Source organism: Camelus dromedarius, chromosome 20 (assembly GCF_036321535.1).
Source record: "Camelus dromedarius isolate mCamDro1 chromosome 20, mCamDro1.pat, whole genome shotgun sequence".
NCBI classification, from domain to species: Eukaryota; Metazoa; Chordata; class Mammalia; order Artiodactyla; family Camelidae; genus Camelus; species Camelus dromedarius.
The window spans coordinates 30,523,540-30,551,411 of NC_087455.1; the positions used below are offsets into that span (position 1 = coordinate 30,523,540).

General features: G+C 34.9%; 1 protein-coding gene and 1 pseudogene across 3 annotated transcripts in view; both read right to left on the reverse strand.

The window, feature by feature from the left end:
• Positions 1–27,872, reverse strand: part of SPAG1 (sperm associated antigen 1) — a 70,013-nt gene that overhangs the window by 34,017 nt on the left and 8,124 nt on the right. For 2 of the 3 annotated variants that reach the window (XM_031439385.2, XM_064476926.1), the window contains exons 5-11: positions 19,551–19,676; positions 15,854–15,918; positions 15,059–15,168; positions 14,329–14,434; positions 11,477–11,607; positions 8,604–8,710; positions 6,701–6,860 (exon numbers count right to left, since the gene is read on the reverse strand). In XM_031439385.2, coding sequence (XP_031295245.2) covers positions 6,701–6,860; positions 8,604–8,710; positions 11,477–11,607; positions 14,329–14,434; positions 15,059–15,168; positions 15,854–15,918; positions 19,551–19,676 — 805 coding nt within the window. The remainder of the gene's footprint in view (positions 1–6,700; positions 6,861–8,603; positions 8,711–11,476; positions 11,608–14,328; positions 14,435–15,058; positions 15,169–15,853; positions 15,919–19,550; positions 19,677–27,872) is intronic. The other variant, XM_064476927.1, reaches the window with a different exon arrangement.
• LOC105090540 (magnesium transporter NIPA2-like) lies at positions 22,870–25,854 on the reverse strand (annotated as a pseudogene).

Below are 27,872 nucleotides of genomic sequence, written 5' to 3' on the forward strand. Positions count from 1 at the left end.
CTCTTTCTTTGACAGTGTAGCCCAGTGATGTTCAGCCTGTGTTTTATAAAACCTACACTTTCTTAGTTGACATCTAATAACTACTTTTAAGAGAGAGACTTTGGAATCTCAAAGATTTAGGGCCACACCCTAACCATATGACTTACAACTGTGCAAATGTGGTAAATAACCTTTCTAAGCTTCTACTGTCTAGTGTATAATGTATGAATAGTAGAGCTTCCTTGCAGATTAAGTGAAATAATCTATGTAAAGTGCTTTCATAGTTCATCAAATGTGCTAATTGTTCAAGATAAAAAAAAAAAAAGTAATGAGACGGACAATTCCTGTCAAGATAGAGTAAATATACTCTGTCTCTCACACTCAATACCATTGAAAATCTGGGCCAGAATTCTTGGAGAAGATACATGAGGACACTGAAAAGTAAATGGCAGCAGGCTGACTGGGGAAAGGAACTAGAATTTGAAATACTATTCAAACAGCAGTGAGTATCTCATTTTTCTTTTCTCTGATATCTTCTAGCCTGAATCAAAGGCAGTCTGAAACTCAGCCTGTGCACTGGGTATGGACAGAAAGAGCTTCAGAAGATGCTATTATTTATCTAAAGCAAAAAAGATAGCTGGCTTCTTTGCGGAAGTTGCCTATTTCTTTTTTGTTTGTTTTGTTTTTCCATTGTCTCCAATCCCAGCCGCCAGGCAATCCTTCAGCTGCTGCAGTGGCAGTAAGCAGCCAAGGAGATACCTAAAACTTTGAGGGAGAGGAACTCTTATCTCTGGTTAGAGAAACTGTGGTCCCAAGAATGTCTCCACTGCTTTTTTTTTTTCGCTCTCTCTCTGACCTCTTGCTGTTCAGTCCTGGAGGCACATACTCATGGGAATTGTACAGTAGGATGGGGAAATTAAAAGTGTGGTTTTCTAGCCAGAGGAAGAGGAAGGAAAACCTTTGGCAGCCAGAAAGAGTAGGGAGGAATCACAGAAAGGAGGGAACCCAAGAAAACAATTTCATAAAATTGTATCTGAAATAAGGTCACACTGCAGGTGATCCATATGCATAAATCTGACCCTAAACATAATATGAAAAAATTTTAGAAGTGAATTAAAGGGGAAACCATTGCCAAGACTCCAGCTGGTAACAGGGTGGTGCACAAGTGGGACAAGTCCAAATAGCACTGCAGAGGTTTTGAAACTAAATTGACATTAGAACCACAGTCCACAGAAGTCAGGCAGGAAAACTGTTACCCAAAACTTTTTAGTCAGGAAAGGGAAATGAGAAAAAAACAACTGCATGAAGATGAAATAACGTGCGACTAAAAAACCAATGGGTCAACAATAAAAATCAAAGAGAAAATTAAAGAATACCTTGAGACAAATGACAATGAGAACACAACAACACAAAGTATATGGGATGCAGCAAAAGTAGTCCTAAGATAGAAGTTCACAGCAATAGAGGCCTTCCTCAAAAAACTAGAAAAAAACCCTAACAATATAACCTACCACCTAAAAGAATTAGAAAAAGAACAAACAAAACCTAAAGTCAGAAGAAGGAGAGAAATAATAGATGAGAGGGAAAATAAATAAAATAGAGATTTAAAAAATAGAAAAAAAATCAATAAAACCAAGAGCTGGTTTTTGAAAGGATAAACAAAATCAACAAACTTTTGGCCAGGCTCACCAAGAAGAAAAGAGAGAGAAACCAAGTAAACAAAAAAAGAAATGAAAGAGGATAAATTACAACCAACACCACAGAAATACAAAAAAAAACTGTAAGAGAATATTATGAACAACTATATGCCAACAAATGGGAAAACCTAGAAGAAATGGACAAGTTTCTAGAAACATACAGTCCACCAAAACTGAATCAAGAAGGAATAGATAATTTTTTACAGACCATCACTAGAAGTGAAATAGAATCTGTAATGTAAAAAAAAACACAAAGCCTCCCTACAAACAAAAGTCCCGGACCAGATGGCTTCACCGGGGAAATCTATCAAATATACAAAGAAGAACTTATACTGATCCTTTTCAAACTCTTCCAAAAAACAAAAGAGGAAAGAACACTACCAAACTCATTCTATGAAGCCACCATCACCCTGATACCAAAACCATACATTACCAAGAAAGAAAATTACAGGCCAGTATCTTTGACAGATATAGATGCAAAAAAATTCTCAACAAAATATTAGCAAACCGAATCCAACAACACATAAAAAAATCATGCACTACGATCAAGCTGGATTCATCCTGGGATCACAAGGATGGTTCAACATATGCAAGTCAACCAATGTGATACACCACATCAGCAAAAGAAAAGACAAAAAAAACACGTATCATCTCAACAGATGCAGAAAAAGCATTTGATAAAATTCAACATCCATTCATGATAAAAAACTTTCACCAAAGTGGGAATAAAAGGAACCTATCTCAACATAATAAAAGCTATTTATGACAAGCTAACAGCCAACATAATACTCAAGTTGAAGGCTTTCCTACTAAAATGTGGAACAAGACAAGGATGCCCACTCTCACCACTTCTATTCCACACAGTATTGGAAGTCCTAGCCAGAGCAATCAGATAAGAAAAAGAAACAAAAGGAATCCAAATTGGAAGAGAAGAGGTAAAACTGTCACTATTTGCAGATGACATGATACTACATATAAAAAATCCTAGAGACTCTACACAAAAAATACTAGAGCTGATAAAACCAATTCAGCAAGGCAGCAGGGTACAAGATTAAAATACAGAAATCTATTGCATTACTTTACACTGAGAATAAATATCAGAAAAGGAAAGTAAAAAATAAAAATTCCTTTTAAATCACATTAAAAAAATAAAATACTCAGCAATAAATCTGACCAAGGAGGTGAAAGACTTATACACTGAGAACTATAAAACATTGATAAAGGAAATTAAAGATGATTTAATGAAATGGAAAGATATCCCATGCTCTTGAATTAGAAAAGGCCCAGAATTGCCAAAGCAATACTTAGGGGAAAAAAACAAAGCTGGAGGCATAACCCTCCCAGACTTCAGATAATACTGCAAAGCTACAGTAATCAGAATAGCAAGGTACTGGCACAAAAACAGACGTCAATGGAACAAAATAGAGACCCCAGATATAAATCCTCACACCTGCGACCAACTAATCTTTGACAAAGGAGGCAAGATTATATAGTGGAGAAAAGACAGTCCCTTCAGCAAGTGGTGTTGGGAAAGCTGGGCAACCGCATGTAAATCAATGAAGTTGGAACGCTCCCTCATACCATACACAAAAATAAACTCAAATGGCTTAAAGACTTAAACATAAAATAGGGCACCATAAATCTCCTAGAAGAGAACACAGGCAAAACATTCTCTGATACAAATTGTAGTAATGTTATTCTAGGTCAGTCTCCAAAGCAACAGAAATAAAAGCAAAAATAAACAAATGAGACCTTATCAAACTGGTAAGTTTTTGCACAGCAAAGGAAATCATAAACAAAATGAAAAGACTGGGAGAAAATATTTGCAAACGATGCAACTGACAAGAGCTTAACTTCCAGAATATACCAACTCAATAACAAAAACAACAAGTAACCCAATAAAAAAATGGGCAGAAGACCCAAACATATATTTCTCCAATGAAGACAGACAGATGGCCAACAGGCATATGAAAAGATGCTCAATATTGCTAATTATCAGAGAAATGCAAATCAGAACAATGAGGTATCACCTCAAATCGGTCAGGATGGCCATCATTAAAAAGTCCACAAATGATAAATGATGGAGAGGGTGTGGAGAAAAGGAAACCCTCCTATACTGTTGGTGGGAATGTAATTTGGTGCAGCCACTCTGGAAAACAGTATGAAGATTACTTAAAAAACTAAAAACAGAGTTACCATATGATCCAGCAATCCCACTCCTGGACATATATCTGGAGAAAACTCATATTTGAAAAGAAACCACCCAGTGTTCACAGCAGCACTATTTACAATAGCTAACATGGAAGCAATCTAAATGTCCATCAACAGATGAATGGATACAGATGAATGGATAAAGAAGTTGTAGGGGACACACACACACACACACACACAGTATAGACTATTATTCAGCCATAAAAAAGAATGAAATAATGTCATTTGCAGCAACATATTTGGACCTAGAGATTATCATACTAAGTGAAGTAAGTCAGAGACAGACAAATAACATATATCACTTATATGTGGAATCTAAAAAAAAATACAAATGAACTTATTTACAAAACAGAAACAGACTCACAGACATAGAAAACAAACTTGTAGTTGCCAAAAGGGAAAAGGGATGGAGGGATGAATTAGGAGTTTGGCATTTGCAGATATTAACTATTATATATAAAACAGATAAACAACAAGGTCCTACAATATAGCACAGGGAACTATATTCAAATCTCATAATAACTATAATGAAAAATAATATATATTATATACATATATAAATCTGAATCATTTTGCTGCATACCGAAACTAACTCAACATTGTAAATCAACTATATTTCAATTTAAAAAAAGAATGAAAACAAAAAGCTATAAATAGGAAAAAAATATTCGCAGATCTCATACCTAACAAAGGACCTGTATCAAAAATATAAAAAGAACTCTCAAAACTCAACAGTTAAGAAAAGAATAAGCCAATTTTAAAAACTGGTTGAATGATTTTGGCAGATACTTCACCAAAAATGATACAGACACAGCAAATAAGCACATGAAAAGTGTTCAATATCATTAGCCATTAGTAAAATGCAAATTAAAACCACAATGAGAAACCACTATACACCTAATGAAATGGCTAAAAATTGTTGTTAAATAAAATACCAAGTGCTGCCAAGAATGTGAAGTAGCTAGAACTCTCATATGTTGTTAATGGGAATGCAAAATGGTACAGGCATTCTGGAAAAACAGTTTGGAGATTTTTTAATAAAGTTAAACATACACTTCCCGTATGACTCAGCAATCCTACTATTTACTCAAGAGAAATGAAAACGTATGTTCACCTAAAAACTTGTGCATGAGTGTTAACAGCAGCTCTCCTCATAAATACCAAATGCTAGAAACAACCCAAATGTCCTTGAACAAATGAAGGGATAACCACATAATGGAGTACTACTCAGTAATAAAAAGGAATGAACCAAAGATACACGCAATCACATGAATCAATCTTAGTGATATTATGATAAGTAAAGGAAGCTAGTCTCAAAAAGTTACATACTCTCTGATTCCATTTATATGACATTCTGGAAAAGGTAAAACCACAGAGAACAACTGATCAATGGTTACTAAGTGCTGGGGTGAGGGAAGGGTTTGGCTAAAAGGAAAGCAACAAGGAGTTTTCTGGTGTGATGGAATTGTTCTATACCTTGTCTGCAGTGGTGGTTACATGCAATTATACACATTACAACTGTATACTGAAAAAGTCCATTTTTACTATATGTATATTTTAAAAATAATTTTAAAATAATAGCACTGAATACAGTTTATACTATATCCTGTCCCAGATAAGATTTAAAATGATTTCCTTTCATTGTAAGGGGCTTGACTAATTATCTTAAGCTAAATATAAATATAAACAGAAAAACATCTGTTACCAGAACTTACTTAAAGGTAAGCCTCAATCCTTGAAAAGCTGCTTACCTTAATTTCTCCTTTTCTCCTCCTTAGATGCCCTCCCTTCCTTTCCCATCTCCCTCTGGTGCTCTATTCTGTCTCTTCTTCTCTCTTCCCTTTTTTTTGTGTGCCTTTGTTTTCATCCTAGCTTAACTGATCATATTTTAACCTGAGGTGTATATTTCACATCATATTTTTTAACCATTAAAAAACTTTAAAAAATAGATAAAATAAAAACATATACTCCTTGTTCTTCTTTTAAGTCAAATCAATAGAACATTTTATATTTCTATCTAAAAATTAAAATATTCTGTCAAAATACTTACAGTTGATATTTACCTGTGAATGATTTTCAAAGTTGGTATTCCTCTCTTAGCTGCTAAGAGCTCTTAAGAGAGAAGAAAAACTTTTTCAAATCCCCCGGTCAAGTGAAAAGGCAGACCTTTCCCCTTAAAGCTGATATAACTTTCATCGTTTTACATCATGAAGGTTAAGCTTTATATATTCTAGATTCTTCTTAAAAAATTGTATCAAAAATGAAAAAATTTTGCGAGGCACCCACAGCAATTTGCCAACAGTGCATTCATTTTAGGTATATAACCCCTCTGAAGCCAAAAACATATGTTTCCAACCAAGTAGTTACATATAAAGATGATCATCCAAGAGATGGATTTAAGGTGAACTTGCAAATAGTAGGTGTCACACAGACACAGCCATTTGCATTTAAAGGTAATAATTAGGAATTAAACTGAGCACTAGAAAAGATGTCAGGTTAAGAAGAAAAGTTGGTTTGAAGATTAAGAAAAAGAGTTTAACTAGACTTCTCATGGTGATCATTTCACAATGTATACAAATACTGAATCATTATGTCCTACACCTGAAATTAATATGTTACAAGTTAATTGTATATCAATAAGAAAACAAAAAAAGACAAGCTGTATTACAGAAAAACTTACTTGTGGATTTACAAGGTAAAGGCTAGAAAGTCTGGTAGACAAAGAATTTTTTTACAAATAGAAAATTTGAACCAACTCATCACGTAACAAGAGAAGGGTTTTTTGCATAAACAAAAGAGAAAAGATGTTTTACTCTTATCTCCACTGCCATCTTCATGTTTTCTTCCATGGTCCTTTCCACCCTCATCTTCTGAGTTTTCTACTTCCTGAATAACCATCCTTTTCCCCTTGACTTGAGTCTTAGATGCAGGTTCAGAATTTTTCAGATCTCTTTCAACCTCTGACAAGGTTTTCTGCAACATAATCACCACATTAAAGAAAAAATTTTTCCTTTAATTAAAAAAATAACTATTCTTGCAGGTAAGAATATGAAGATATTAAAAAGTAAAGATGACTACGATAAGGCTTCTCATGGTGGTCGTTTTTTTTTTTTTTCAAACAACTTCATTGCTCTGTTTGATTATAATCATATATGTCCATTGTAAAAAACTTAAAGCATAACATGTATAAAAAAGGAAGAAAAAAATCACCTGAAATCCTGCCACTCAGATAACACTACTGACAGTCTGATGATCATCTTCCTAGATATGTTCCTGTGCATATATACTCACAGAGATGCACAGTTTTATGAAAATTAAATAGTATATATGTTTCTTAAGAATAATCTTGAAAGTTCTTTAATATTTTATGCCTGTTAGAATTAAAAAATATATCAAACCATTTTCCTTTCCTTCCTCATTTTTAACAGCTGAGGTATAGTTGACATAAACCACACATACTTATAAAGTGTACAATAGGCTTTGACATAATAATAAATACATCCATCATTTGCAAACATTTCTTCCTGTCTCTGTTATATTTCCCATTTGTTCATCCTTGCAACCACTGTTCTTTCTGTCATGATAAACTAGTTTGCGTTTTATAGGATTTTATAGAGATAGAATCATACTATATGTATACTCTTTTTGTCTGGCTTCTTTTACTCAGCAAAATTATTTTGAAATTCATCCATGTTGTTGTATGTACCTACCAGTTCATTCCTTTTTATTGCTCAGCAGTATTCTATTCTATGAATGTAACACAATTTATTTATCCATTCACCTACTGATGGACATTTTAGGCTATTTCCAGCTTTTGGCTATTAACAACAAAGTCATTATGAATGTTTGCGCATAAATCTTTGTATGGACATATGCTTGCATTTTTCTTGGTAAACACTAGGAGTGGAATGAGTGGGTCAGGTGGCAGGTGTATGATTGTTTTGTTTAACTTTTATGAACCTGTCAACCTGCCTTCCAAAGCAGTGGGGTCATTTTATATTTCCTAGAGTTTCAGTTCCTCTGCATCTTGGCCAACACTTGGTAGTGTCAATCTTTTTCATTTTAGCTGTTCTAACAGATTTGAAGTGGTATCTCTTGTGGTTTTAATTTACATTTCCCTAGTGACTAATGATATTGAGCACTTTTCATGTGCTTCTTTTCCATTCACACAGTTCTTTTGGTGAAGTGTCATTTGATGTTTTGCTTATTTTTTATTTGCCTGTTTTCTTGTTATTAGAGAGTTCTGTATATACTCATGTTACTAGCCCTTTGTTGTACACACAATTTGCAAATATTTTCTCTCAGTCTGTGGCTTGTCTTTTTATTGTTCTGATAGTACCTTTCAAAGAGCAAAAGTTTTTAATTTTGATGAAGCCTGATTTATCGACTTGTTACGCACTGTGACTCTGTGCCATATCTAAGGAATATCTTCTCATCCAAGATCATAAAGATTTCCTCTTATGTTTTCTTCCAGAACTTCTACAGTTTAGGTTTTATATTAAGTTATATGAGCCACTTTCAGTTAATCTTTGCATATGGTTAAGATAAAAATGCATTTGGTTAAGGTATTATATGTAAACATGAAATTGTGTTGAATAGTCAAAGTAAAGGTAGTCTTCCTTGCTGGATGATCATCCGGCAAGACTGATATCATTTTAACATGATACTGATAGAGCAAACTAGAAAGTTAGGGGAGGTATCACTTTCCGTACTCACTTTGGCCAACTCGTTATGAGGTTCAACATCCAGTACTTTATTCAAATCTTCTATAGCTTCCTGGAGCTTGTTTTGATGTTTATATGTAGTTGCACGGCGCAGGAGAGCTGAAAATTTGCCAAAATAAAAGTCGTATTTGTTAACATATGGCATTACGATCATCACACATTTTTCAAGTAGAAGACTATATGTAGCACGGAACAGTTTAGGATGCAGCTGTGCAAATGACACCCATTTTCATATTGTTGCAAATATAGGAAAGGATCCTGAAGTAAACAGAAGAGGCTGCAACAGGCAACTGTTCCTTCCAACAACTGGCGCGCTGACAGCCCCAGGCCCTGCTAGCTTCCCCAAGGGCTGAGAGTCTATACCTCAAACCTTCAGAGGCACCACGACGTGCTGCAATATTGAGAAGCTTTTCACTAAACAACAGTATTTTCCTCCTTATAATCATCACTAGTATTACTTCACCACTTTATGAAAACTTAGAAAACCATTCAAATTTAGTGTATTACTGACCAGCATCTGACCCAGAATATGGGTCATTAGTCAAGTCTTTGCAGCAATCTCTAAAACAGATGGAAGGAGCTATTTCACACAGGGAACTGAGGAAATCCTGATGATTGAGTCAGCTGGGTTTAGAAATTGAGCACTTTAGTAATCTGTATCAGTTTTTTTTTGTAGGTTGCAATGTCTAATTAGATAATTTTTTGAAACTGAAATGAATGCATTCTTGGACCCATCATTATTAATCATATAGTGAGAGAATTCTGTGTACTAAGCCACTACTTTGAAAAGCATCAGGCGAGAAATTTAAATCTGACATATTTTAACATGGTATTTTAAAACATAAATTTGACCAATTTGATTTTAGCCTTAGAATGACTCATGAAAATTTATCTAAAGGATAAATCATTTTGTCATAAATTTAATCAAAATTATAGCACTGTAAGTGCACGTTTAGCTATTACTATTACTACTCAGATTTCAGAAGGGAATATCCATAAAGAAATATTAATGACATAAAAATCACCATTTTTAAAACTTTAGTTTAGAAATAATTTTAGATTGACAGAAAGTGGCAAAGATAACACAGGTAGTTCTCATATACCTTCACCTAGCTTTTCCTAGTGCTAACATCTTATGTAACTACAGTATATTTGCCATAACCAAGAAGTTAACATTGGTACAACACTGTTGACTAAACTATAGGCTTTATTTGGATTTCATCAATTTTTCCACTGATGTCTTTCTTCTGTTTTAGGATGTAATCCAAATACCACATTGCATTTAGAACAATTATTTTTTGAGTAAAAAATAAAGGTTTGAAGAGGAAGATATTTATCCACACTTCTTAAAGTTTTATGCCCATATTGATTACTAGATTTGGCTCTGTCAAACTTGTTGTTTATAGTGTGAAGATTCTGGTATTTAAGAATTTATTCAAACAAGGAAGAAGGGAAACAGACGGCCATTGTACTGGCAAGAGAGGGGCACCGTGGCTGCATGTGGGCTCTGGAGTTGAGTCCCGTGTTGAGTCCCGGCTCTGCCATTTACTAGCTGTGTGATCTTGGGGGAGCAGGTCAATCTTTCTATGCTTCAGTTTCCTTTTGTAAAATGAGTGTGCTAGTAACAGTATTTGCACCCTTATTGAGCTGTTGTGAAAATTAACGAGGTTAATACACGTAACACATGGCACAGGGCTGGGCACCCGCCTAGAGCTGGGAGCCCACCCGTACTCTGTGGCAGAGACAAAACACAGGCACAGGAGACCTGTACTGGGGAAAGGAGGGCAATCCATGACACTGACAGTCAGGCTGATGTACTGGGACCCCTCAGCACACCCGTGGTTTCTGCCCACCATGTTTATAGACACAAAAGCATACGTCCCATGTGAAAAAAATTGTGTTTATATTTACTTGAATCCATAAATGTTTAAAGAAATAGAACGAGTCTATTATAATTTATGCCACTCCTTTTTGGAATGACTCCTTGATCACAGAAAAGGGCAGTGCAGTCTGACTTGCATACTTCAGGCCTGGACCACAGCATGATGGTGCAGTCACTGAGACAGGAAATCAGAACAGCAGGCAGGTGTTGGTGGAAAGATGTAGTCTGTTTTGGATATGTTTAATTTAACACTGTTTAATTTAAACATTAAAAAAGGACATTTAGGTAGCAACACCAATGAGGCAGCTGGGTAGAAAGTTCTAGAGCTCTGGCGTGAATTATATTAATACATATCAAAAAATCTATATTAAGTTATACTTAAATTTATTTTTTGGATAAAAAGATACAGTTTGATAAACCAGGTACAAAAAGATAAATACTGTATGATCTCATTTCTATGAGGTAACTAGAACAGTAAAAATCAGAGACAGAAAGTGGACTGGTGGTTGCCAGAGCTAGTGGGGTGGGGACAGTTGAGAGTTGTGGTTTAATGGGTACACTTCCAGTTTTGCAAGATTAAAAAAGTTCTGAAGATGGATGGTAGTGACGACTACACAATATACTTAGTACCACTGAACTATATGCTTAAAAATGATTAAGATGGTAAGTTTTATGTTATGTGTATTTTACCACAATTAAAAAATCTGAAAGAAAAAAAAACAGTTCAAAAGCAAGTGTGAGATATTTCTTTAAAAACACACATACATTTTATTCAATCATCTGGGATTATTACCTACTTCAATGTAAATGATTAGGAACTTAAATTCCAAGTTAAACTTGAAATTAAAAGTAAGTTTATGAAGGTAATGATAGAAATTTGAGTTTATTTGAAATATTTTCAGTGTAAACATAATGAGCATTTACAAATGGTCTTTAACAGATCCTGCTGCAAAGTTAAAGGCATTCTATAAACATTTTTTTACCCTTTATGTTTCCAGGTTCTAACTCCAAGACCTTCTCACAGTCCCGGAAAGCACTGTTCCAGCTTTGCAGTTTGAGTTCTGCTTGAGCACGATTGTTATAGGCCGCTACACTGGGAAGCACCGAGATGCTCCTGTAAAAGAGAGACTTTCTGGCAACAAGCAGATGAGAGAAAAACGTAAAACAGAGAAACTTAGTTAGCTAAAACTGTAAGTAAAACAATCGTGGTTTGTGTTATGGGTAGAATTGTGTCCCCCAGAATTCATATGTTGAAGTCTTAACCCCCAGTGCCTCAGAATGTAACTATACTTAGAGATAGTCTTTAAAGGGATGATTAAATTAAAATGAGGTCATGAGGGTGTTCTCTAATCCAGTGTGACTGGTGTCCTTATCAGAAGAGGAGATGAGAACACAGATACGCACAGAAGGAAGGTTGCTTGAAGTCACAGAGAGCAGACGGCCACCTACAAGCCAAGGAGAGAGGCCTCAAAGGGAAGCAACCCCAGACGGCTGGATCTCAGACCTAATCTCTAACCCCCCGAGCTGTGAGAAAATAGATTTCTGTTGTTTAAGCTGCTCAGTCTGCAGTACTTTGTATGGCAAAGCCTGCAAACTAATACAGCCTGCATCATCAAAAGTAATGACACCAAAAAATAATACACAATTCTACAAACATACTAAATCAATACTTTGGACAGATGCTTAAATATCCAGTTTTAAAGTTGACTCTGGCTTGAGAAGTGACATGGTAATTTAAATAGAACTTCTTAAAAACTAGTTTAGTTAACATGAGGTATCAAATACTTTTTTTTTTACTCTTTGCAATTTCCTAGTACCAAAAAAAATGGAGCAATCAGCCACAACTAATATTCTTTATTACTGTTACTGTGTTAACAGACACAAATTAGTCTGTAATCTATAAGTAGATTTAACTCTAAGGAAATGATCATAATTTTATCAGAGGAATTTAGTTGAAGAAAACAGAAGAGAATAGTAGTAATTGAGGAATACAGACCTTAAGAAAATAAATTTTGCTACATTTAAGGGTATGAATGTAAAATAATTAATGAAAAGAAGAATTTAAAACCTACCTGGATGCTGCTTAAAAAACTGACTTGGAATTCTGTAAAATAATGTATTCCTACACATAGGAAAGTTAAGGATATCAGTGCACTGTATTTTCTAAATCCAGAAGAAGAGAATATAAAAATGGAAAAGTCACAAAAAGTATCAGTTTACTAAAATCATTAACGAAGAATATAAAGAAATTACATGGTTGGGTAGAAACCAAACATGGAAAATATACATAAGAATAACACAAGTACCTGTGAGTACTTCCCACATGCCAGGCACTGAACACTAAACTCATTTACTCCTCATTACAATCCAGGGAAGAGGTACTACTGCTCTTCTGATTTTACAGATGATAAAATAAATGGAACAGAAAGGGTAAGTAACATGCCCAAGGCCAGAAGCTTATAAGTGATAAAGTCAGGATTCAAACCCCAGCAGTCTACTCCAGCACTTGCTTTCTTTACTATCATGTCATCCTGCCTTCCAGCATGTTGTTTTATTTAATCCTCACAGCTGCTCTGACGTAGGCACTGTTACAGCCTCATCACATGGAGAAAACTGGAGCAAGAGAGGTGAAGAATCAGCCCAAGGCCAGAAAATGGCAGTCTGAGTTCCCTTAACCATTATACCATGCTTTAATTCTTCACCTCTATGATTCCTTCAAAGAGGAAGACAAGAAAAATGTTTCCTCCTTGTAATAGACAAGAGTCTCCACTGGTGGAAACCTACAAGAAGAGACGTAACAGTATAAGAGCTGACTTCCACCGGCCTGAACAGGGGAGGCTGTACTGAATGAATGCTACCTCAATATCCTCTTTACCTTGTATATTCACTTAAACAGTTCAGCAAATTTCTTTACAGATGCAAACAACATTTTTAAAAAATGCCTTCCTTCCAAAGGTGGAAAAAGATTGTACAGAGTTTAGTTCTAAGATGGCATTAGTGATTCTATATATAGGTAGTTTGTTAAAAATATTTTAGGGAATCAGTCTACTTTTCATAGACTGTAAATGCTCCAGAAGTCATACAAATATATAGTGAACATCTACTATGAACCAGGTACTTTGCTGGGCATTAGAGATACAGTGACACACACAAAAAAACAAAAAACAAAAAACAAAAAACCTGACAAGTGGGCTCTGCTCTTAGAGAGCCTACAGTCCAGTTAGTATCAAATCACACAAATTTAAATTGTAATGCCAACAAATACTACAAAAGAGAGGATTGCTATAAAAGTCCATAAATTGGAGGGAGGAAGTGGAGTAGGCAGAGATATAACCTAGTCTGAGAGGTAGAGAGATTTCCCCAAAGAAGTAAGGCACAGACTGAGACCTGCAGAATAATCTAAAATTATCTAGATAATGAGAAAAGGGAGGAGTATTCTAGATGGAGGACCCAGAATATGCAAAGGCCCTGTGGTGGGAGGTAGCACCATAAGTTAGGGTTACATCCAGGCAGTCTGACTGCAGAACCTGACCTCTTTACCTCTGTGCTATATGGACTTCCTGTCAAGTTCCATTCAGACTGCTTCTATTTTTTCCTAAAATAGGAAAGTTAGGACCTCTGTCAAAAGTGGGGGTGGAGCGGAAGCTTAGAGGTTTAAGAAAAGTATTGAAAATAGAATGCAAACACAACTGAATTTCTGATAAATCACAAGTATAATATCTTGAGTGATTCTGAAGCAGATTACTTAGCTTATCTATATCATTTCAACAATCTAAATTTAAATATTAGCATTTTTTTAAATGGCAAGTATAAACCACAATGAAAATCTGCTCACCGAGTATAATACATCACAGCCTCTTCATAATCTCCTGAGTTAAAAGCTTCATTTCCTTTTTCCTTTTCACGAGTAGCAAGAAAATCCTTTTCCTTCTCAGTTAGACCTAGAAATAGATGTTATCTGCTATAAGTAAAAATATAATTTAATAGAATTTTTAAAAATTTAAATCCAAGAATGCTTATTTTAACAGAAGCAGAAAATTGTGAAATAAATAAAAGAAAATAGAAGGTTTCCTAAGTTTAGAGATATTTCTTTTCTTTTTTTTAATCATTCAGAATGTTTGAAGGTTTAAATTTTGTATGGTTGATTGGTTTTACCTTAACAGTACTATCCACCTGTGGACTTCAAATGAAAACAAAGTGCTCCATCTTTTTTTTTTTGAGGCAAAAAGAAAAATTTTTGAGGGTTTTGGAGGAAAAAGAAGATTCCAAAAAAAAAAAAAAAAAAAAGGAATGAAAAATGAATTAAAAGAATTACAGTAAAAAAAAATAGGTTTATATATGTGTTTTAAAGTCTTACTTAAGTTAATTATTATAACTATTACTCACATAAAGTTAAGTAATTAAAGGGTAGAATGGAATTTGTAAGAGGTGTTCAACTCTAAGAGAAAATCCATAAACATTTAATGGAAATTTGCAGCATTTTAAGAGAATGTCTTTGGGCAGAGAGCATTTATAATTTAAAAAATTTAAAGACTACTAAATTATTCTTATCTTCCCCCAATTACCTGCTGTGTCTAGTCTTGTCTCAATTTTAGATAAATGTGCCTTGTTGTTTACTACAGTTTTTTCTTTGTAATCTTCATCAATTTTTGAACATTCCTTTTCCACGTCAAATCTTAAATGAAAGAATAATAAAAACTAGGGGAAAAAGTACAATACAAGCAAGAGAATAAAATTATTGATATTCTTGTGTTTATATCAATTGTGCCTTTAGACGTAATATTCCACAAATGCATAATATTTTGTTTCATGAGTCATCTGTATTCTTTCCTAGAAAACATGGAATTTAGTGAGGACTTAAATATTAATCAGACCTAAATTGTGCAGAACTTTGTAATTAAAACTGTGACCAATTGCTCGCAATTTAAAATTTTGTTCTTTTTTATTCTGGATGGGTGTAAGTATTAGTTATTTTCGGTATTCTTATAAACAAAAGGATACAATAGTTTTTTATTTAACGAAAAAATAAAATCAAGAGTGCTTAGAGCAGATATTCTTAGAACTCTACTGATATAACTTGGTATTTTTGATATGTTCAGGCTGAAAATAATTAAGTTATTTCAGTATTTTATGGTAGAGAATTTTTCAGTGACAATTTTACATAAAAAAATAGAAGGATGTAGGTATAGCTTAGTGGTAAGAGTGCATGCTCAGCATGTATGAGGTTCAGGGTTCACTCCCAAGTACCTTCAATAAAAATAAATAAATAAATAAATAAATAAACAAACAAACAAACAAACAAACAAACAAACCTAATTACCTAGCCCCCAAAAATTGAAATGAAGAGACATAAAACATACTTATCCCACTCTGCATAATCCCTCGGAATTTTCTTTTTAGCTGGTCTACTTTTAGAATTTTTTTCCTAAAAGAATAAAATATTTTATGAGATATTTAATACAAGATTAGCAAGTTTTCCTGTAAATGTGAAGTATTAGATTAAGATATACGAAATGAATGAATAAGAAAAACGGGCACCCTTGAAGTTACAACAACTCCAGTGTTATAATTATTAACATAATAAAACACAGCAGGTAAAAAATTCGTTTTAAATCTTTAGTTATTTCTGAGTGTGATCAATAGGACTTTAAGTACATATACAAAATTTTTAAATTTACATATATGAAATGTGATTATTATTGATTTTCTTATAATAAAAAATTACTAAACTATCATTCTTTTAAAACCTAGGCATTGAAGAAATAACAATAACTCCTTTGCTATATTAGTCAGAGCTCTTTTGCTTGCAATGACACACACACAAATTGGATGAATTTTATTTTAAAAGAATACATTATTGGCTTATATAACCTACCTGATGAAAGGGCAGGAGTATTGCTGGGTAACAAATTCATATACCCTCTCTCTGCAACTCCCCTCTCTCCCCCAGAAGTCTCTGCTATTCTCTGTCTGATTTTGATTTCCCTGCTAGCTACTTGCTTTTTCCATGTAGTAGGATGTGGCCACAAGCAGTCTGGGATGATAACCTCACAGGCCTCCCAACCAGAAAGGAAAAGGAAGAGTGACTCTTCTCTCCATCTTTAGTTAGAGAAATCCCAGGGAAGGACTCTAATTAGTTAGCTTGCGTTATGTGCCCATCCCTAACCAAGCATTTGGTCACACGTCCACTGCAAGCACCAAAAGGGAACGTGAGGAAAGCAAACAATAGCAATTATGCTCACAAATAGTTCCTTACGTGGTTTCTTAAAAGTCATAATTTGAAACCATCTGAATGGGTCATTTCTGCAAGCACAATTTTTTAACATTGTGCATTGGTCATTATGAGTTATACAGATCTTCCAAAAATTCCTACATTTCATTATACAATTAAAAAATCTTATCTGTTAAAATCTTCATGGAGCTCACCAACAGGCACATGAAAAGATGCTCAACATCACTAACCATCAGAGAAATGCAAATTAAAACCACAAGATATCACCTCCCAACTGTCAGAATAGCTATCATCAAAAACAACACAACAAATGCTGGCAAGGGTGTGGAGAAGAGAGAATCCTCACATACTGTTGGTGGGAATATAAATTGGTGCAGTCACTGTGGAAAATGGTAATGGTGGTTTCTCAAAAAACTAAAAATAGAATGACCATACGATCCAGCATTTCCTCTCCTGGGTGTATATCCAAAAAAAAAAACCCAAAACACTAATTCAAAAAGATAAATGCACCTCAATGTTCACAGCAGCATTATGTACAATTACCAAGTTCTGGAAGCAACCTAAGTGTCTATCAACAGATGAATAGATAAACAAGATGTGGTATATATGCACAGTGGAATACTACTCGGCCATAAAAAAGAATGAAATCTTGCCATTTGCAACAACATGGATGGACTGGGAAGGTATTATGCTAAGTGAAATAAGTCAGAGATGTTTGACATCACTTATGTGTGGAATCTAAAAAATAAAACAAACTAGTGAATATAACAAAAAGGAAACAGGCTTACATATACAGAAAACAAACTAGTGGTTATCAGCAGGGAGAGGGAATGGGGGAGGGGAAAAATAGGAGTACAAGATTAACAGGTACAAAATATTATGTATAAAATAAGTTACAAAGATATACTGTACAACACAGGGAATATAGCCAATATTTTATAATAACTATAAATGGAGTATAACCTTTGAAAATTATGAATTGCTATGTTGTAACACCTGCAACTTGTAAATACTGTACATCAAATACATCTCAATATGAAAAAAAAATTTTAAAAATCCTCATAGAGCTCATCAGAAAAATCTCTGTCTCCCTTAAGGGGAAATTTTTTTGTCACAAGCAGGTATTTGAGAGCCCCATAAGAATATGAAATACTCTAAATTCTACTTGAAAGCTCAGATTTTCACACTGGCAACAAATATTGTTCATTGTTTTCCTTGAAGTGACAGACCATTTCATTCACTTCCAAGAAAATGTCTGCCAAAAATTCAGCTCTGAATAATCAGAGCTTGTCAGTCACTTCTTCAAGAAAAAATTGTTCCAGGAAAAAGTGGCTACTTTAGCTGGCAACTCAATCACAGAAGTGCTTTTTCTTATGACAGTCGTATTTCAATTCACAGTGAAGTGTCTTCTGCATACTCCACATTGTATGCAGAATACTAAAAAGATGTGTCCTCAAGATTCAAGATTAAACAAACAAAAGTTTTATTGTTTCATCGGGACATTTTTAAGTTAAACTGGAATGTTTTACTACAAGTACACAGCAGTGGAGAAAATAATGACCACTAGTCCAGCTGGTGCCACTGCCTTGATTCATGGTAAAGCACCAGCAGTTTTACCCTCAGTGCAAATGTCAACACAGTGAAAGAGACAAAGTATTAGCATTTTTTTTTTTTAAATAACACTGACTTTCTGAATCCTCTAGAAGGATCTCTGGGACAACCAGTATCCACGGACCATATTTTGAGAACCACTGTACCACCAGTCTGTCTATCCACACTGGACGATAAGGTCTCTATGGACAGAGACCAAATGTTACTCACTGCTATATTTTCAGGACATAGACTTAGCACATAATGAATGTGCAGTAAATACAAATTGACTGATTACAGGTAATGGCATCCTTACCATACTTACTTACCATGTACCTCAGTTACCTTAATGAGGAGTAAAAAGATCCAGGAAGGTGAATTTCCAGGGAGCAGAATGATGGAGCGCTATGCATGTTTTTCAAATAAAATTGAGGACAGAAGAGATGAGACAAACAGGAATGACTCAACCCAGAACAACCCAGAATGAAAAGACTTAGGTAGCTATCCTTTGAGAAATGATAGGAATGAAAGAAAAGAAAAAAAAAAAAAAAGGAGGGCAGAGGGAATGAAATGTATGATCCAAAGCAAAAGCCCACTGGAGACAAGGGCTGGGTTCCATCATATCAGGGTCAAGTGGATGCCAAGAAGCTCATTTTTAACTTGAAGTTAAGCAGAGTGAAACTGGAACTCCAACAGGCCCCTTGTCTATGGAACACGTCAGTTAAAAAGGAGAGATATGCATGGCAAAACAGGAGCCGATCTCAGTGAAATAACCATGAGGGGCTGGGGATAAGGAGGAAAAATGCAATAGACAGAGAGATGACAACTATAACTGCTTGAAAGTTTCCATTTAATACTTTAAATTCAATTATGTATACCTAATAATGTAATAAACTACTCTCTCTATACCTCTACTGGATACATAAAATTATTCCCTGGAACTCTCACCCTTAATTGTATCTTATGTACTCATCAAAACTTGTCAGAGTAGAAGAAACAGAACAGTAAAAGAAAAAAATGGAGAAGGCAGTAAACCCAAGATGCAAGTCTTCAAAGGAAAATTGATGTTTCATTTTGATCTCCAAGTGAGGCCTTCTCAAGGTGATAACACAAGGTCAGCAGAAAAAAAAAAATCTCCAGCTCTCCTGGAGGACATCATGCTTTGGCTACACTGACTAAACTGAGAGAACATCCTTACTTAACAACAACCTTCCCTCCCTACCAAAAAGGCCTACCTTGGCAACGTGAAGATGGCTATTTGAACCACGAACTGGAGGCAAATTATCTTCCATGGCTGGAAATGTTTCAGTTTCATGAAAGTGTATTTTATCATCTTCTTTTTTAATTTCTGATACCCAACTCTGAGAAGAAGGGAGAAAAAAAGGTAGGTAAATGTATCAAATTCATGAGGCACTAGAAAGGACTATACACCATCATAGTTTACAACGGGTCAGTTCTGAGGTGACAATATGATCATGCCATTCTTTACCTGAAACGCCCTTCTTACTCTCAGTATGTTCATATTGTTGTCGCCCCTCCTACTTTTATTTATCTTGCAAGATCTTACTCATTGTCCCTTTCAGCAAGTTTTCTCTGAACTTTCTGGTTGGGCTAAAAGTGCTCCTCCTTCAGGTATCAGCATAAAGATTTCAAATCCTCTGTTTATTGTTTGTCCCTCTGTCTGTACTGTAAATTCCTTAAGTCTTAATCTCATTTGTGTGATTCAAGAGCCTAGGACATCAGATACAACTTACCTATATATTAGATTGACCTAGTCTCCAACTCCAGCAGTCTGACAGAAGGGAAGGGCCCTTTTCTATAGGTATATATTAATTACTGCAGATTTCACTTTTTTTCTAATATATACAATGGTCAGCATAAAATATAAAAATAACAAGAAAGACAAATAACCAGAAAAATGGTTACCTCTAGTCAATAGAAGCAGACACAGAGAGTGGATGGATGTTGGGAATAACAAACACGGACTTGAAAACAGCTGCAGTAAATATGTGAAAAGGGTGGACAACATGCAAGAACAATTGCAAAATTCAGGAGAAGAATGGAAACTTTAAAAAGATTCAAAGGAAATGCTGAAAATGAAGGACTCGGTATCTAAAATAAATAATTCATTTGATTAACAGTAGAATGGACACAGGAAAAGAATAGACAGAAAAAAAATCAGTAATGCAATAGCAGATTTGAACAACACAACTTCATCAATATTATAATTATATGTTCTTTTCAAGAGCACAAAGAACATAGGCAAAAAAGGTCTTAATAAATTTCATAGGCTTGAAATCATACAGATTACAGTACTTGGCCTTAACAGACTTATACTAGAATTCAATAAGTATTTAGACTATCCCCAAATAATTGGAAATTAAACAATACACTTATAAAGAACCCATAGTTTAAAAGGATATCAGATGGGAAATTGGAAAACAATCTGAACTAAGGGATAATGAAAACATGACATCATAATTCGTAGGATACAGCTAAAGTATTATAGGGAAATTTACAACTTTAAACAAGGAGAAAGGTTTAAAATCAATTACTTAAGCTTCTACCTCAAAAAGCTAATAAAAGAATGAGAACACAAAACTAAAGTAGGTAGAAAAAAGGAAATAATAGTAATAATAAATGAGAGTAGGAATTCCTAAAATGGAAAAAGAAAGAAAATTAATGCTCAAAAAACTCATCTTTTCGAAATAATACAATTTACAAACATATAGCAAGACTAGTCAAAAGAAAGTGAAAGAAAAAATATAAATTACCAATATCAGGCAAAAAAGAGGTACATCACTAATAATTCTACAGCTATTAAAAGGGTGAAAGGGGATGTTTTAGACAGTTTATACTGATAATTCTGCAATTTAGATTAAAAAAAATAAATTCCCTGAAAAAATACAACTTAGCAAAATTGATACAAGAAAAGCTGGAATACTTAGAAAAACAAAAATGAACAAACAAACAAAATCCGAACATAGTGTCTGGCATATACTAGGTTCACAATAATGTTTATGAAACTGAATTGTCACAGAGACCAGAAAAAATTGAGTAAGAGATGTCTTTATTATGTGTGAAGTTCTATTATGTACTACTCAGCAAATACATAGGGAGTGTCTAATATTTGTCAGATACTCTTAAAATAGGCCCTGGGATAAACATGTTAACTGTCCTACCCATGTAGGAGGCAGGGAGGATGAAAAGGGGGCAAACAGGAGAAATAGGAAGAGAAACAGAAAAACAACAGGGAAGAAGGGTAAAATGAGAGAGGAAGAGGAAAGGGGGTAAGAGAGAATGGGGAACAATGGAAAGTGGCAAGAAAAGTATGAAGAAAGGGGGATGAGAAGGAGACAAACTCAAGATGGGACAGAGAAAGAACACACAACTGGGGAAAAAGCAGGCCCTGCAATGAAAACTCAGCTGTTTCCCCTCCAGAAAATAAAGCCAAGGAATTCTGGGCATGAACTGCTATTTTTACTTGTAGATTAGTTACCAGATTTTCAAACTCAAGTCAATAAAATGATAAAATGAGAAAGCTGAAAGTTTTTATAAAAGTTAGCACTTTGAGGTAGAGGATACCCAAACCTCAAAATTGTTTTCAGATATCTTATTCACCCCAGAAAAATATGCTGAATAAAGTAAAACAGAAAAAACTATTTTTCCAGAGTGTGTCTTTTTAAAAAAATTTTTTTTTTCAATTTATCTTTTTATTATAACATGAGCTAGATTTAAGAAATTACCCTGGTCTCTGACTTTATTTCCCAGAGTTGTTAGAAGAGCTAAATGATAATATAACTCATTATGAAAACATACTGAAAAGTACTAAAGCTGATGTAAAATGGTAATCAAGGTTCCAGGTATCAAGGGATTAGAGTAACTGAAAAACAAAACCAGGTAGGCTGCAGCCCGACAGACAAAAGATAAAGGATGTGCTGGTTTAACGCAATGCCGTCTAGAAAGACCATCAAATGTGCACGGTGTCAAGTCACAGCCTAAGAAATATTTCCATTGGGTGAGTTCCTTTTTTGCTTTATAAATGAGTTTTCTTCACTTAATAACTTAGGAGTCTCTTAAATTAACATTTCAAAATTCATCAAATAGATACCATTTTTATAGGTAAGGTAAATTATAAGATAACATATTAATTTTGCTCTTTTTAAAATCAAAAAGCCAATAATGGTCAGAGATTGATGGAGTGGGGATGACAAATGTACATTTCAGACTTTCATTAACAAGGAAAAAAAAATGAAGCATATTTATAGACTTAAAATTGTCATTAGTGCATTTAGATTCTGATGAAGGAACATTTAAAATATCTCTACAGTAATACAATGTTAATAGAAATTGGCCATGTACTGAGGTCATTTTAGTAAGCTACCATCATTTAAATATAAGAAAAGTAATTTCCTGGTCCAATTTAGTGAAACCTTAAAAAAGATTGTCTCTAGAGAACATTATTTGAGAACAATGCTTTTTCAGACACATTTTGATATTCAAATCCACTTTATAACACAATTACAGATTAACCTTTTAATTACATGTTTCTTATTAAAAAGCTGTAATATTTCCATTTCTTCGAAAGATGTTTTCACCAGTGTGTTATTAGATTCCACAGGCTAAGAGTTCTTCATTATTATAAGAATCTCAGACAGATTAGAGAGACTGCCATTTGTTGCTTTTTCGTCTTTCCAGAATGACACAGGCAGACTTGCTAGACTAAAGTTGATGTCTTTAAAGGCATGCAACAAAAATATTCCCACAATGATTGTAAAGAAGCCACTCAAAGTACCAATGACACCATTAACAGGCATAGCTTGCCACTCCTTAAAAAGAATAGCTGAGTAAGTTAAAACCGATGTTGTAAAGAATACGTAATATACTGGAGTCACGAGGGAAGTGTTGAATACGTTCAGGGCCGTGTTCAGGTAATTAATCTGTGTGCTCACACAGACTACAATGCTCAGCAGCAGAATCCAGGCCAGGGGATGTCGCAGCACAGGCTTGTCAGCAAATAGCTCTTTGATAGCAATGCCCAGGCCCTTAACACAGGAGACTGAAAATGCTCCAATTACAGAGCAGACTGTGATATAACAAGAATGTTTGTCCACGGTGAGGCCCCGCCACAAAGATTAGTATCAAGGACACAATGACCACAAGTGTTGCAAAGGCCACAAAACCCGGATCCCATAGCTTGTGAGACATTTCATTTAAAGTCTCAATCTCCTCTTCTTTTGGAGCATGAATAACCATAACTGCAGATCCCAGAACACTTAGCAAACACCCAGTTTTTCCATCCAGATTATGTCTTTCATTTAGAAAGTATGAAGAAAGAATGGCACTTAATTAGCATGCAGAGAGCTCCTAACGGAGTCACTAAGGTGGCTGGGGCAAAAGCATATGCAGCAAACTTGGCCACCTGGCCAGTTCCCACTGACAGCAGTCCAGCCACCACTGCCATTCTTTAAGATATGCACGGCCACCCTGACCTGCCTTCATGGAGCCTTTTCTGGTGAGCTGCAGAAGGCCTTTTTTTCTTTTTTTCAAAATGAAACACCCTCCAATGAAAATGCAGGCGCTCATAGCCAATCCCAGACCAATGTAAAAGTCATACTTTCCAGGCCCCTGGCTCATTTCTTCCGTTACTTTAGAAATTACTGTGAACCACAGTGATCAAGGACAGAGAACTGCTGGTGCTGGAGGCAGGATGATGCAGTCTCAAACAGTCTGAAAGCAGGGCACCAGTGGGAAGAGTCCTGGAAGGAACAGTTGCTTCACTATTTTCAGACCAGGTGATGTTCTGCCCACTCTGCGTACCTGAAGCTCAGTCACAGCCGGGAGAGCATGTAAGTTTAATACGGTCTCTCTTATGAAAAAAAGGCTGGAGGAGGTTAGCGATGACTTCACTCTCATTTCCTCATAAATAATACCCTTTATTCTCATTTAAAGTTTTAAGCCCTGGCAGAGTAGCTCCAGCCCCAGTTTGCAGGCCTGCTGAGCGGCATCCCCTCCGCTCTCTGGCCCAGGTCACCTCAGCCAACACTCCCACACAGGCCACACTAGCCACCCCATCCTGAGCTTGAGCCTTCATCACAGTCCAATGGGAGCTGCAAGCATCCAGCGCTGCAGCTGTGCAAGCCACCTCCTCCATGGGGGAGTGCCCGGGGAACCTGTCCCTATGACCTACGGTCCCCACCACTGCCACTGGGACCAAGGGGCACCACCAAGGAGAACCTGGGTGTGGCCAAGTGACGCCAAAAATATATATATATATATATATTTCGTAAGCAAAATGAACCACAGAGGAACTATGAGAAAATATTGGTAAATATGTGTCTGGCAGAAAGAAAGTTTTCGTAAGTATAAAACAAATGTAAAGATCACAAAGGATAAAATCAAGAGGTGTGGTTGCATAAAAATAAAAAAAAATAAACATAGAAAATACCACACACAAAATTTACAAGGCAAATAACAAATTGATGGAAGAACTGGAATATGTAGGACAAAACTCTTACAAATAAGTAAGAGACATGTCAATAGAAAAATCAAAAAAGGGACCTCTTCTGGCCCTGATGGAGTAACAGGGACTGGATTTACCCTCCTGCCTTTAGAGCTTTAGAAAACTGGATAAAATACATGAAACAATGGTTTTCAGACCCTGGGCAATAGGTAGCACAGGACAATCATTCCTGAAAGAAGGGAAACAAACGAGGTAAGTCACACACTTGCCCCCAAGTGACTGCCTAGTGTTTCCAGGATGCAGCACAGGGAAAGGAAACGCTAGCAGCCCTGTGGTCTCACTGAATTTAGAAGAACAGAGGTCAGACTTCAGGGAGGCCAAGACTGCAAAGATGTAGGGGACAAGATACGAGAGGACAGAGCTAGACAGGTAGAAAGCTCTGAAGATAACCTGAACAGCCCTGTGTCTACTAAGGAAACTAAATTCACAGTTAAAATCTTTCCAATAAAGAAAACTCGAGGCCCAGATGGCATCAATGGTAAATTCTAGAAAATATTTAAGGAGGAAATAATACCAATTATACACAAACTTTTCTAGGAAATAGAAGAAAGAACACTTTCCAACTCATTCTATGAGGCCAACATTACCCTGCTATCAAAACCAGACAACAACATCACTAGAAAACTACAGACTGATATCTCTCATGACTCTTAGACACAAAAACTCCTTTACAAAATTTTAGCAAATCATATCCAGCAACATATAAAAAAGATACATCATGACTAGTAGGATTCATCCCATTAAAGCCAGATGGCTATAACATTTGAGAGCAGTGTAATCATTTACCCTATTACCAGACTACAAAGAAAACCATACGTTCATCTCAATAAATGCAGACTAAAGCATTTCACAAAATTAAACATCCATTCATGATAAAAATTTTCATCAAACAAGGAACAGAAGGGAATTTCCTCAACCTGACAAATAACATCTACACAAATCTAAAAGTAACATACTGAATGGTGAAAGGCTGAATGATCTCTCCTAAGACTGAGAACAAGACAAAGATATCTGCTCTCATTTCTACATTGCACTACAGGTCTGAGCCTGTGGAATAAAGCAAGTAAAAGAAATATAAGGTAGCCAGCCTGGAAAAGAAGAAAATCTCTCAATATTCACAGATGACATAATCTTGCACAAAGAAAATACAAGGAAACTACAAAAAAGCTACTAGAACTAATTTGAATTAGACAAGACATAGGATGCAAGGTCAATATAGAAAGATCAATTAGATAACTATAAACTTGCAATGTACAAATAAAAACTAAAATTAAAATTTCACTGATAGGAGGTATCTAGCTTAGTCAAATTCATAGGAACAGAAAGTAGAATGGTGGTTGCCAGGGGCTCGTGGTAGGAATAGTTTGGAGAGTTATTGTTTAATGGGTACAGAGTTTCAGTTCTGCAAGATGAAAAAGTCCTTGAGATTGGCTGCACAACAATATGAATATATACACTTAACACTAACGAACTGTATACTTTAAAATGGTTAAGATGATACTTTTTATATGTGTATTTTACCACAATGAAAATAAACCAATAAGATTTCAAAGCTGGAATGACTCAGAATGAGCAAAAAAAATTTTTAAATATTAACTTTTACAATGGCATAAAATATATTAGATATTTAGGAATAAATTTCACAAAAATAGAAGTACACACTGGAAACTACAAGACATTGCTTCAAAAAAACTAATGACTTAAATGAACATAAAAAAAATGTTCATGAATCAGAAATCTCAATATTGTTATAATATCAATTCTTCCAAAACGGATTCACAAATTCAACACAATCCCAATCCAAATATAAGCAAGTTATTTTGCAGAAATTGGCAAGCAAAGGACCTGGAATAGACAAAACAACTTTGAAGAAGAACAACAAAGTTGGAAGACTTGCACTATCTGATTTCAAGACACTGTTATCAGGACAGTGAGGTACTGGAGTAAAGACAGACATTTAGATTAATGAAAAGAATAGAGTCCAGAAATAGATCGACACATACATGATCAATTGATTTTTTAAATTTAATTTCTAAAATTGTTTTGTCCAACTATTATATTTTTTTAACTAATTATTTTCCATAATTGGGGGGGGCAGGTAATTAGGTTATTCATTTTTTTTTTTTTAATGGAGGTACTGGGCATTGAACCCAGGACCTCAGGCATGCTAGGCATGCACTCTACCACTGGGCTATATCCTCACCCCTAGTTGATTTTTGACAATGGTACCAAGAAGTTAAGTGAGGAAAGGATAATCTTTCATTAAGTGATGTTTGAACACTGGGATATTCATATTAGTTTGTATGAACGTGTGTGTGCACATGTGTGTATGTATTTGTATGAGTGTGTCCAAAAAATAAAACAGATCTTAGACCTAAATTCAAGAGTTAAAACTATAAACTTTCTAGAAGAATCATAGGAGAAAATTTAGGGATCTTGGATTAGACAAAGATTTCTTAAATAGGACACAAAAGCACAAACTATAAAAAGAAAAATTGTTTTCATCAAAAGTAAAAACTTTTGCTCTTCCAAAGACACTGTTAAAAAAAAAATGAAAAGGGGAGCCACTAAAGAGTATCAGAAAATACTTACCAAGAGGTATCTTTGTGTGTAACATATATGAAAGACATGTATTTTTATTTTATAACTTAATAAGAACACAATCTAATTTTTTAAATAGGCAAAGGATTTACCTTTTTTTTTTTTTTGAAGTACAATCAGTTACAATGTGTCAGTCTCTGGTGTATAGCACAATGCCCCAGTCATGCATATACATATATATACTTGTTTTCATATTCTTTTTCATTAAAGGTTATTGCAAGATATTGAATATAGTTCCTTGTGCTATACAGAAGTTGTTTTTTTAAAATCTGTTTTTATATATAGTGGCTAACATTTGCAAATCTAACTTGCAAATTTATCCCTTCCCACCCCCTTTCCCCCAGTAAACATAAGATTATTTACTATGTCTGCAAGTCTGTTTCTGTTTTGTGATTGTTTCTTTTTTTTTAGATTCCACATGAGTGATATCACG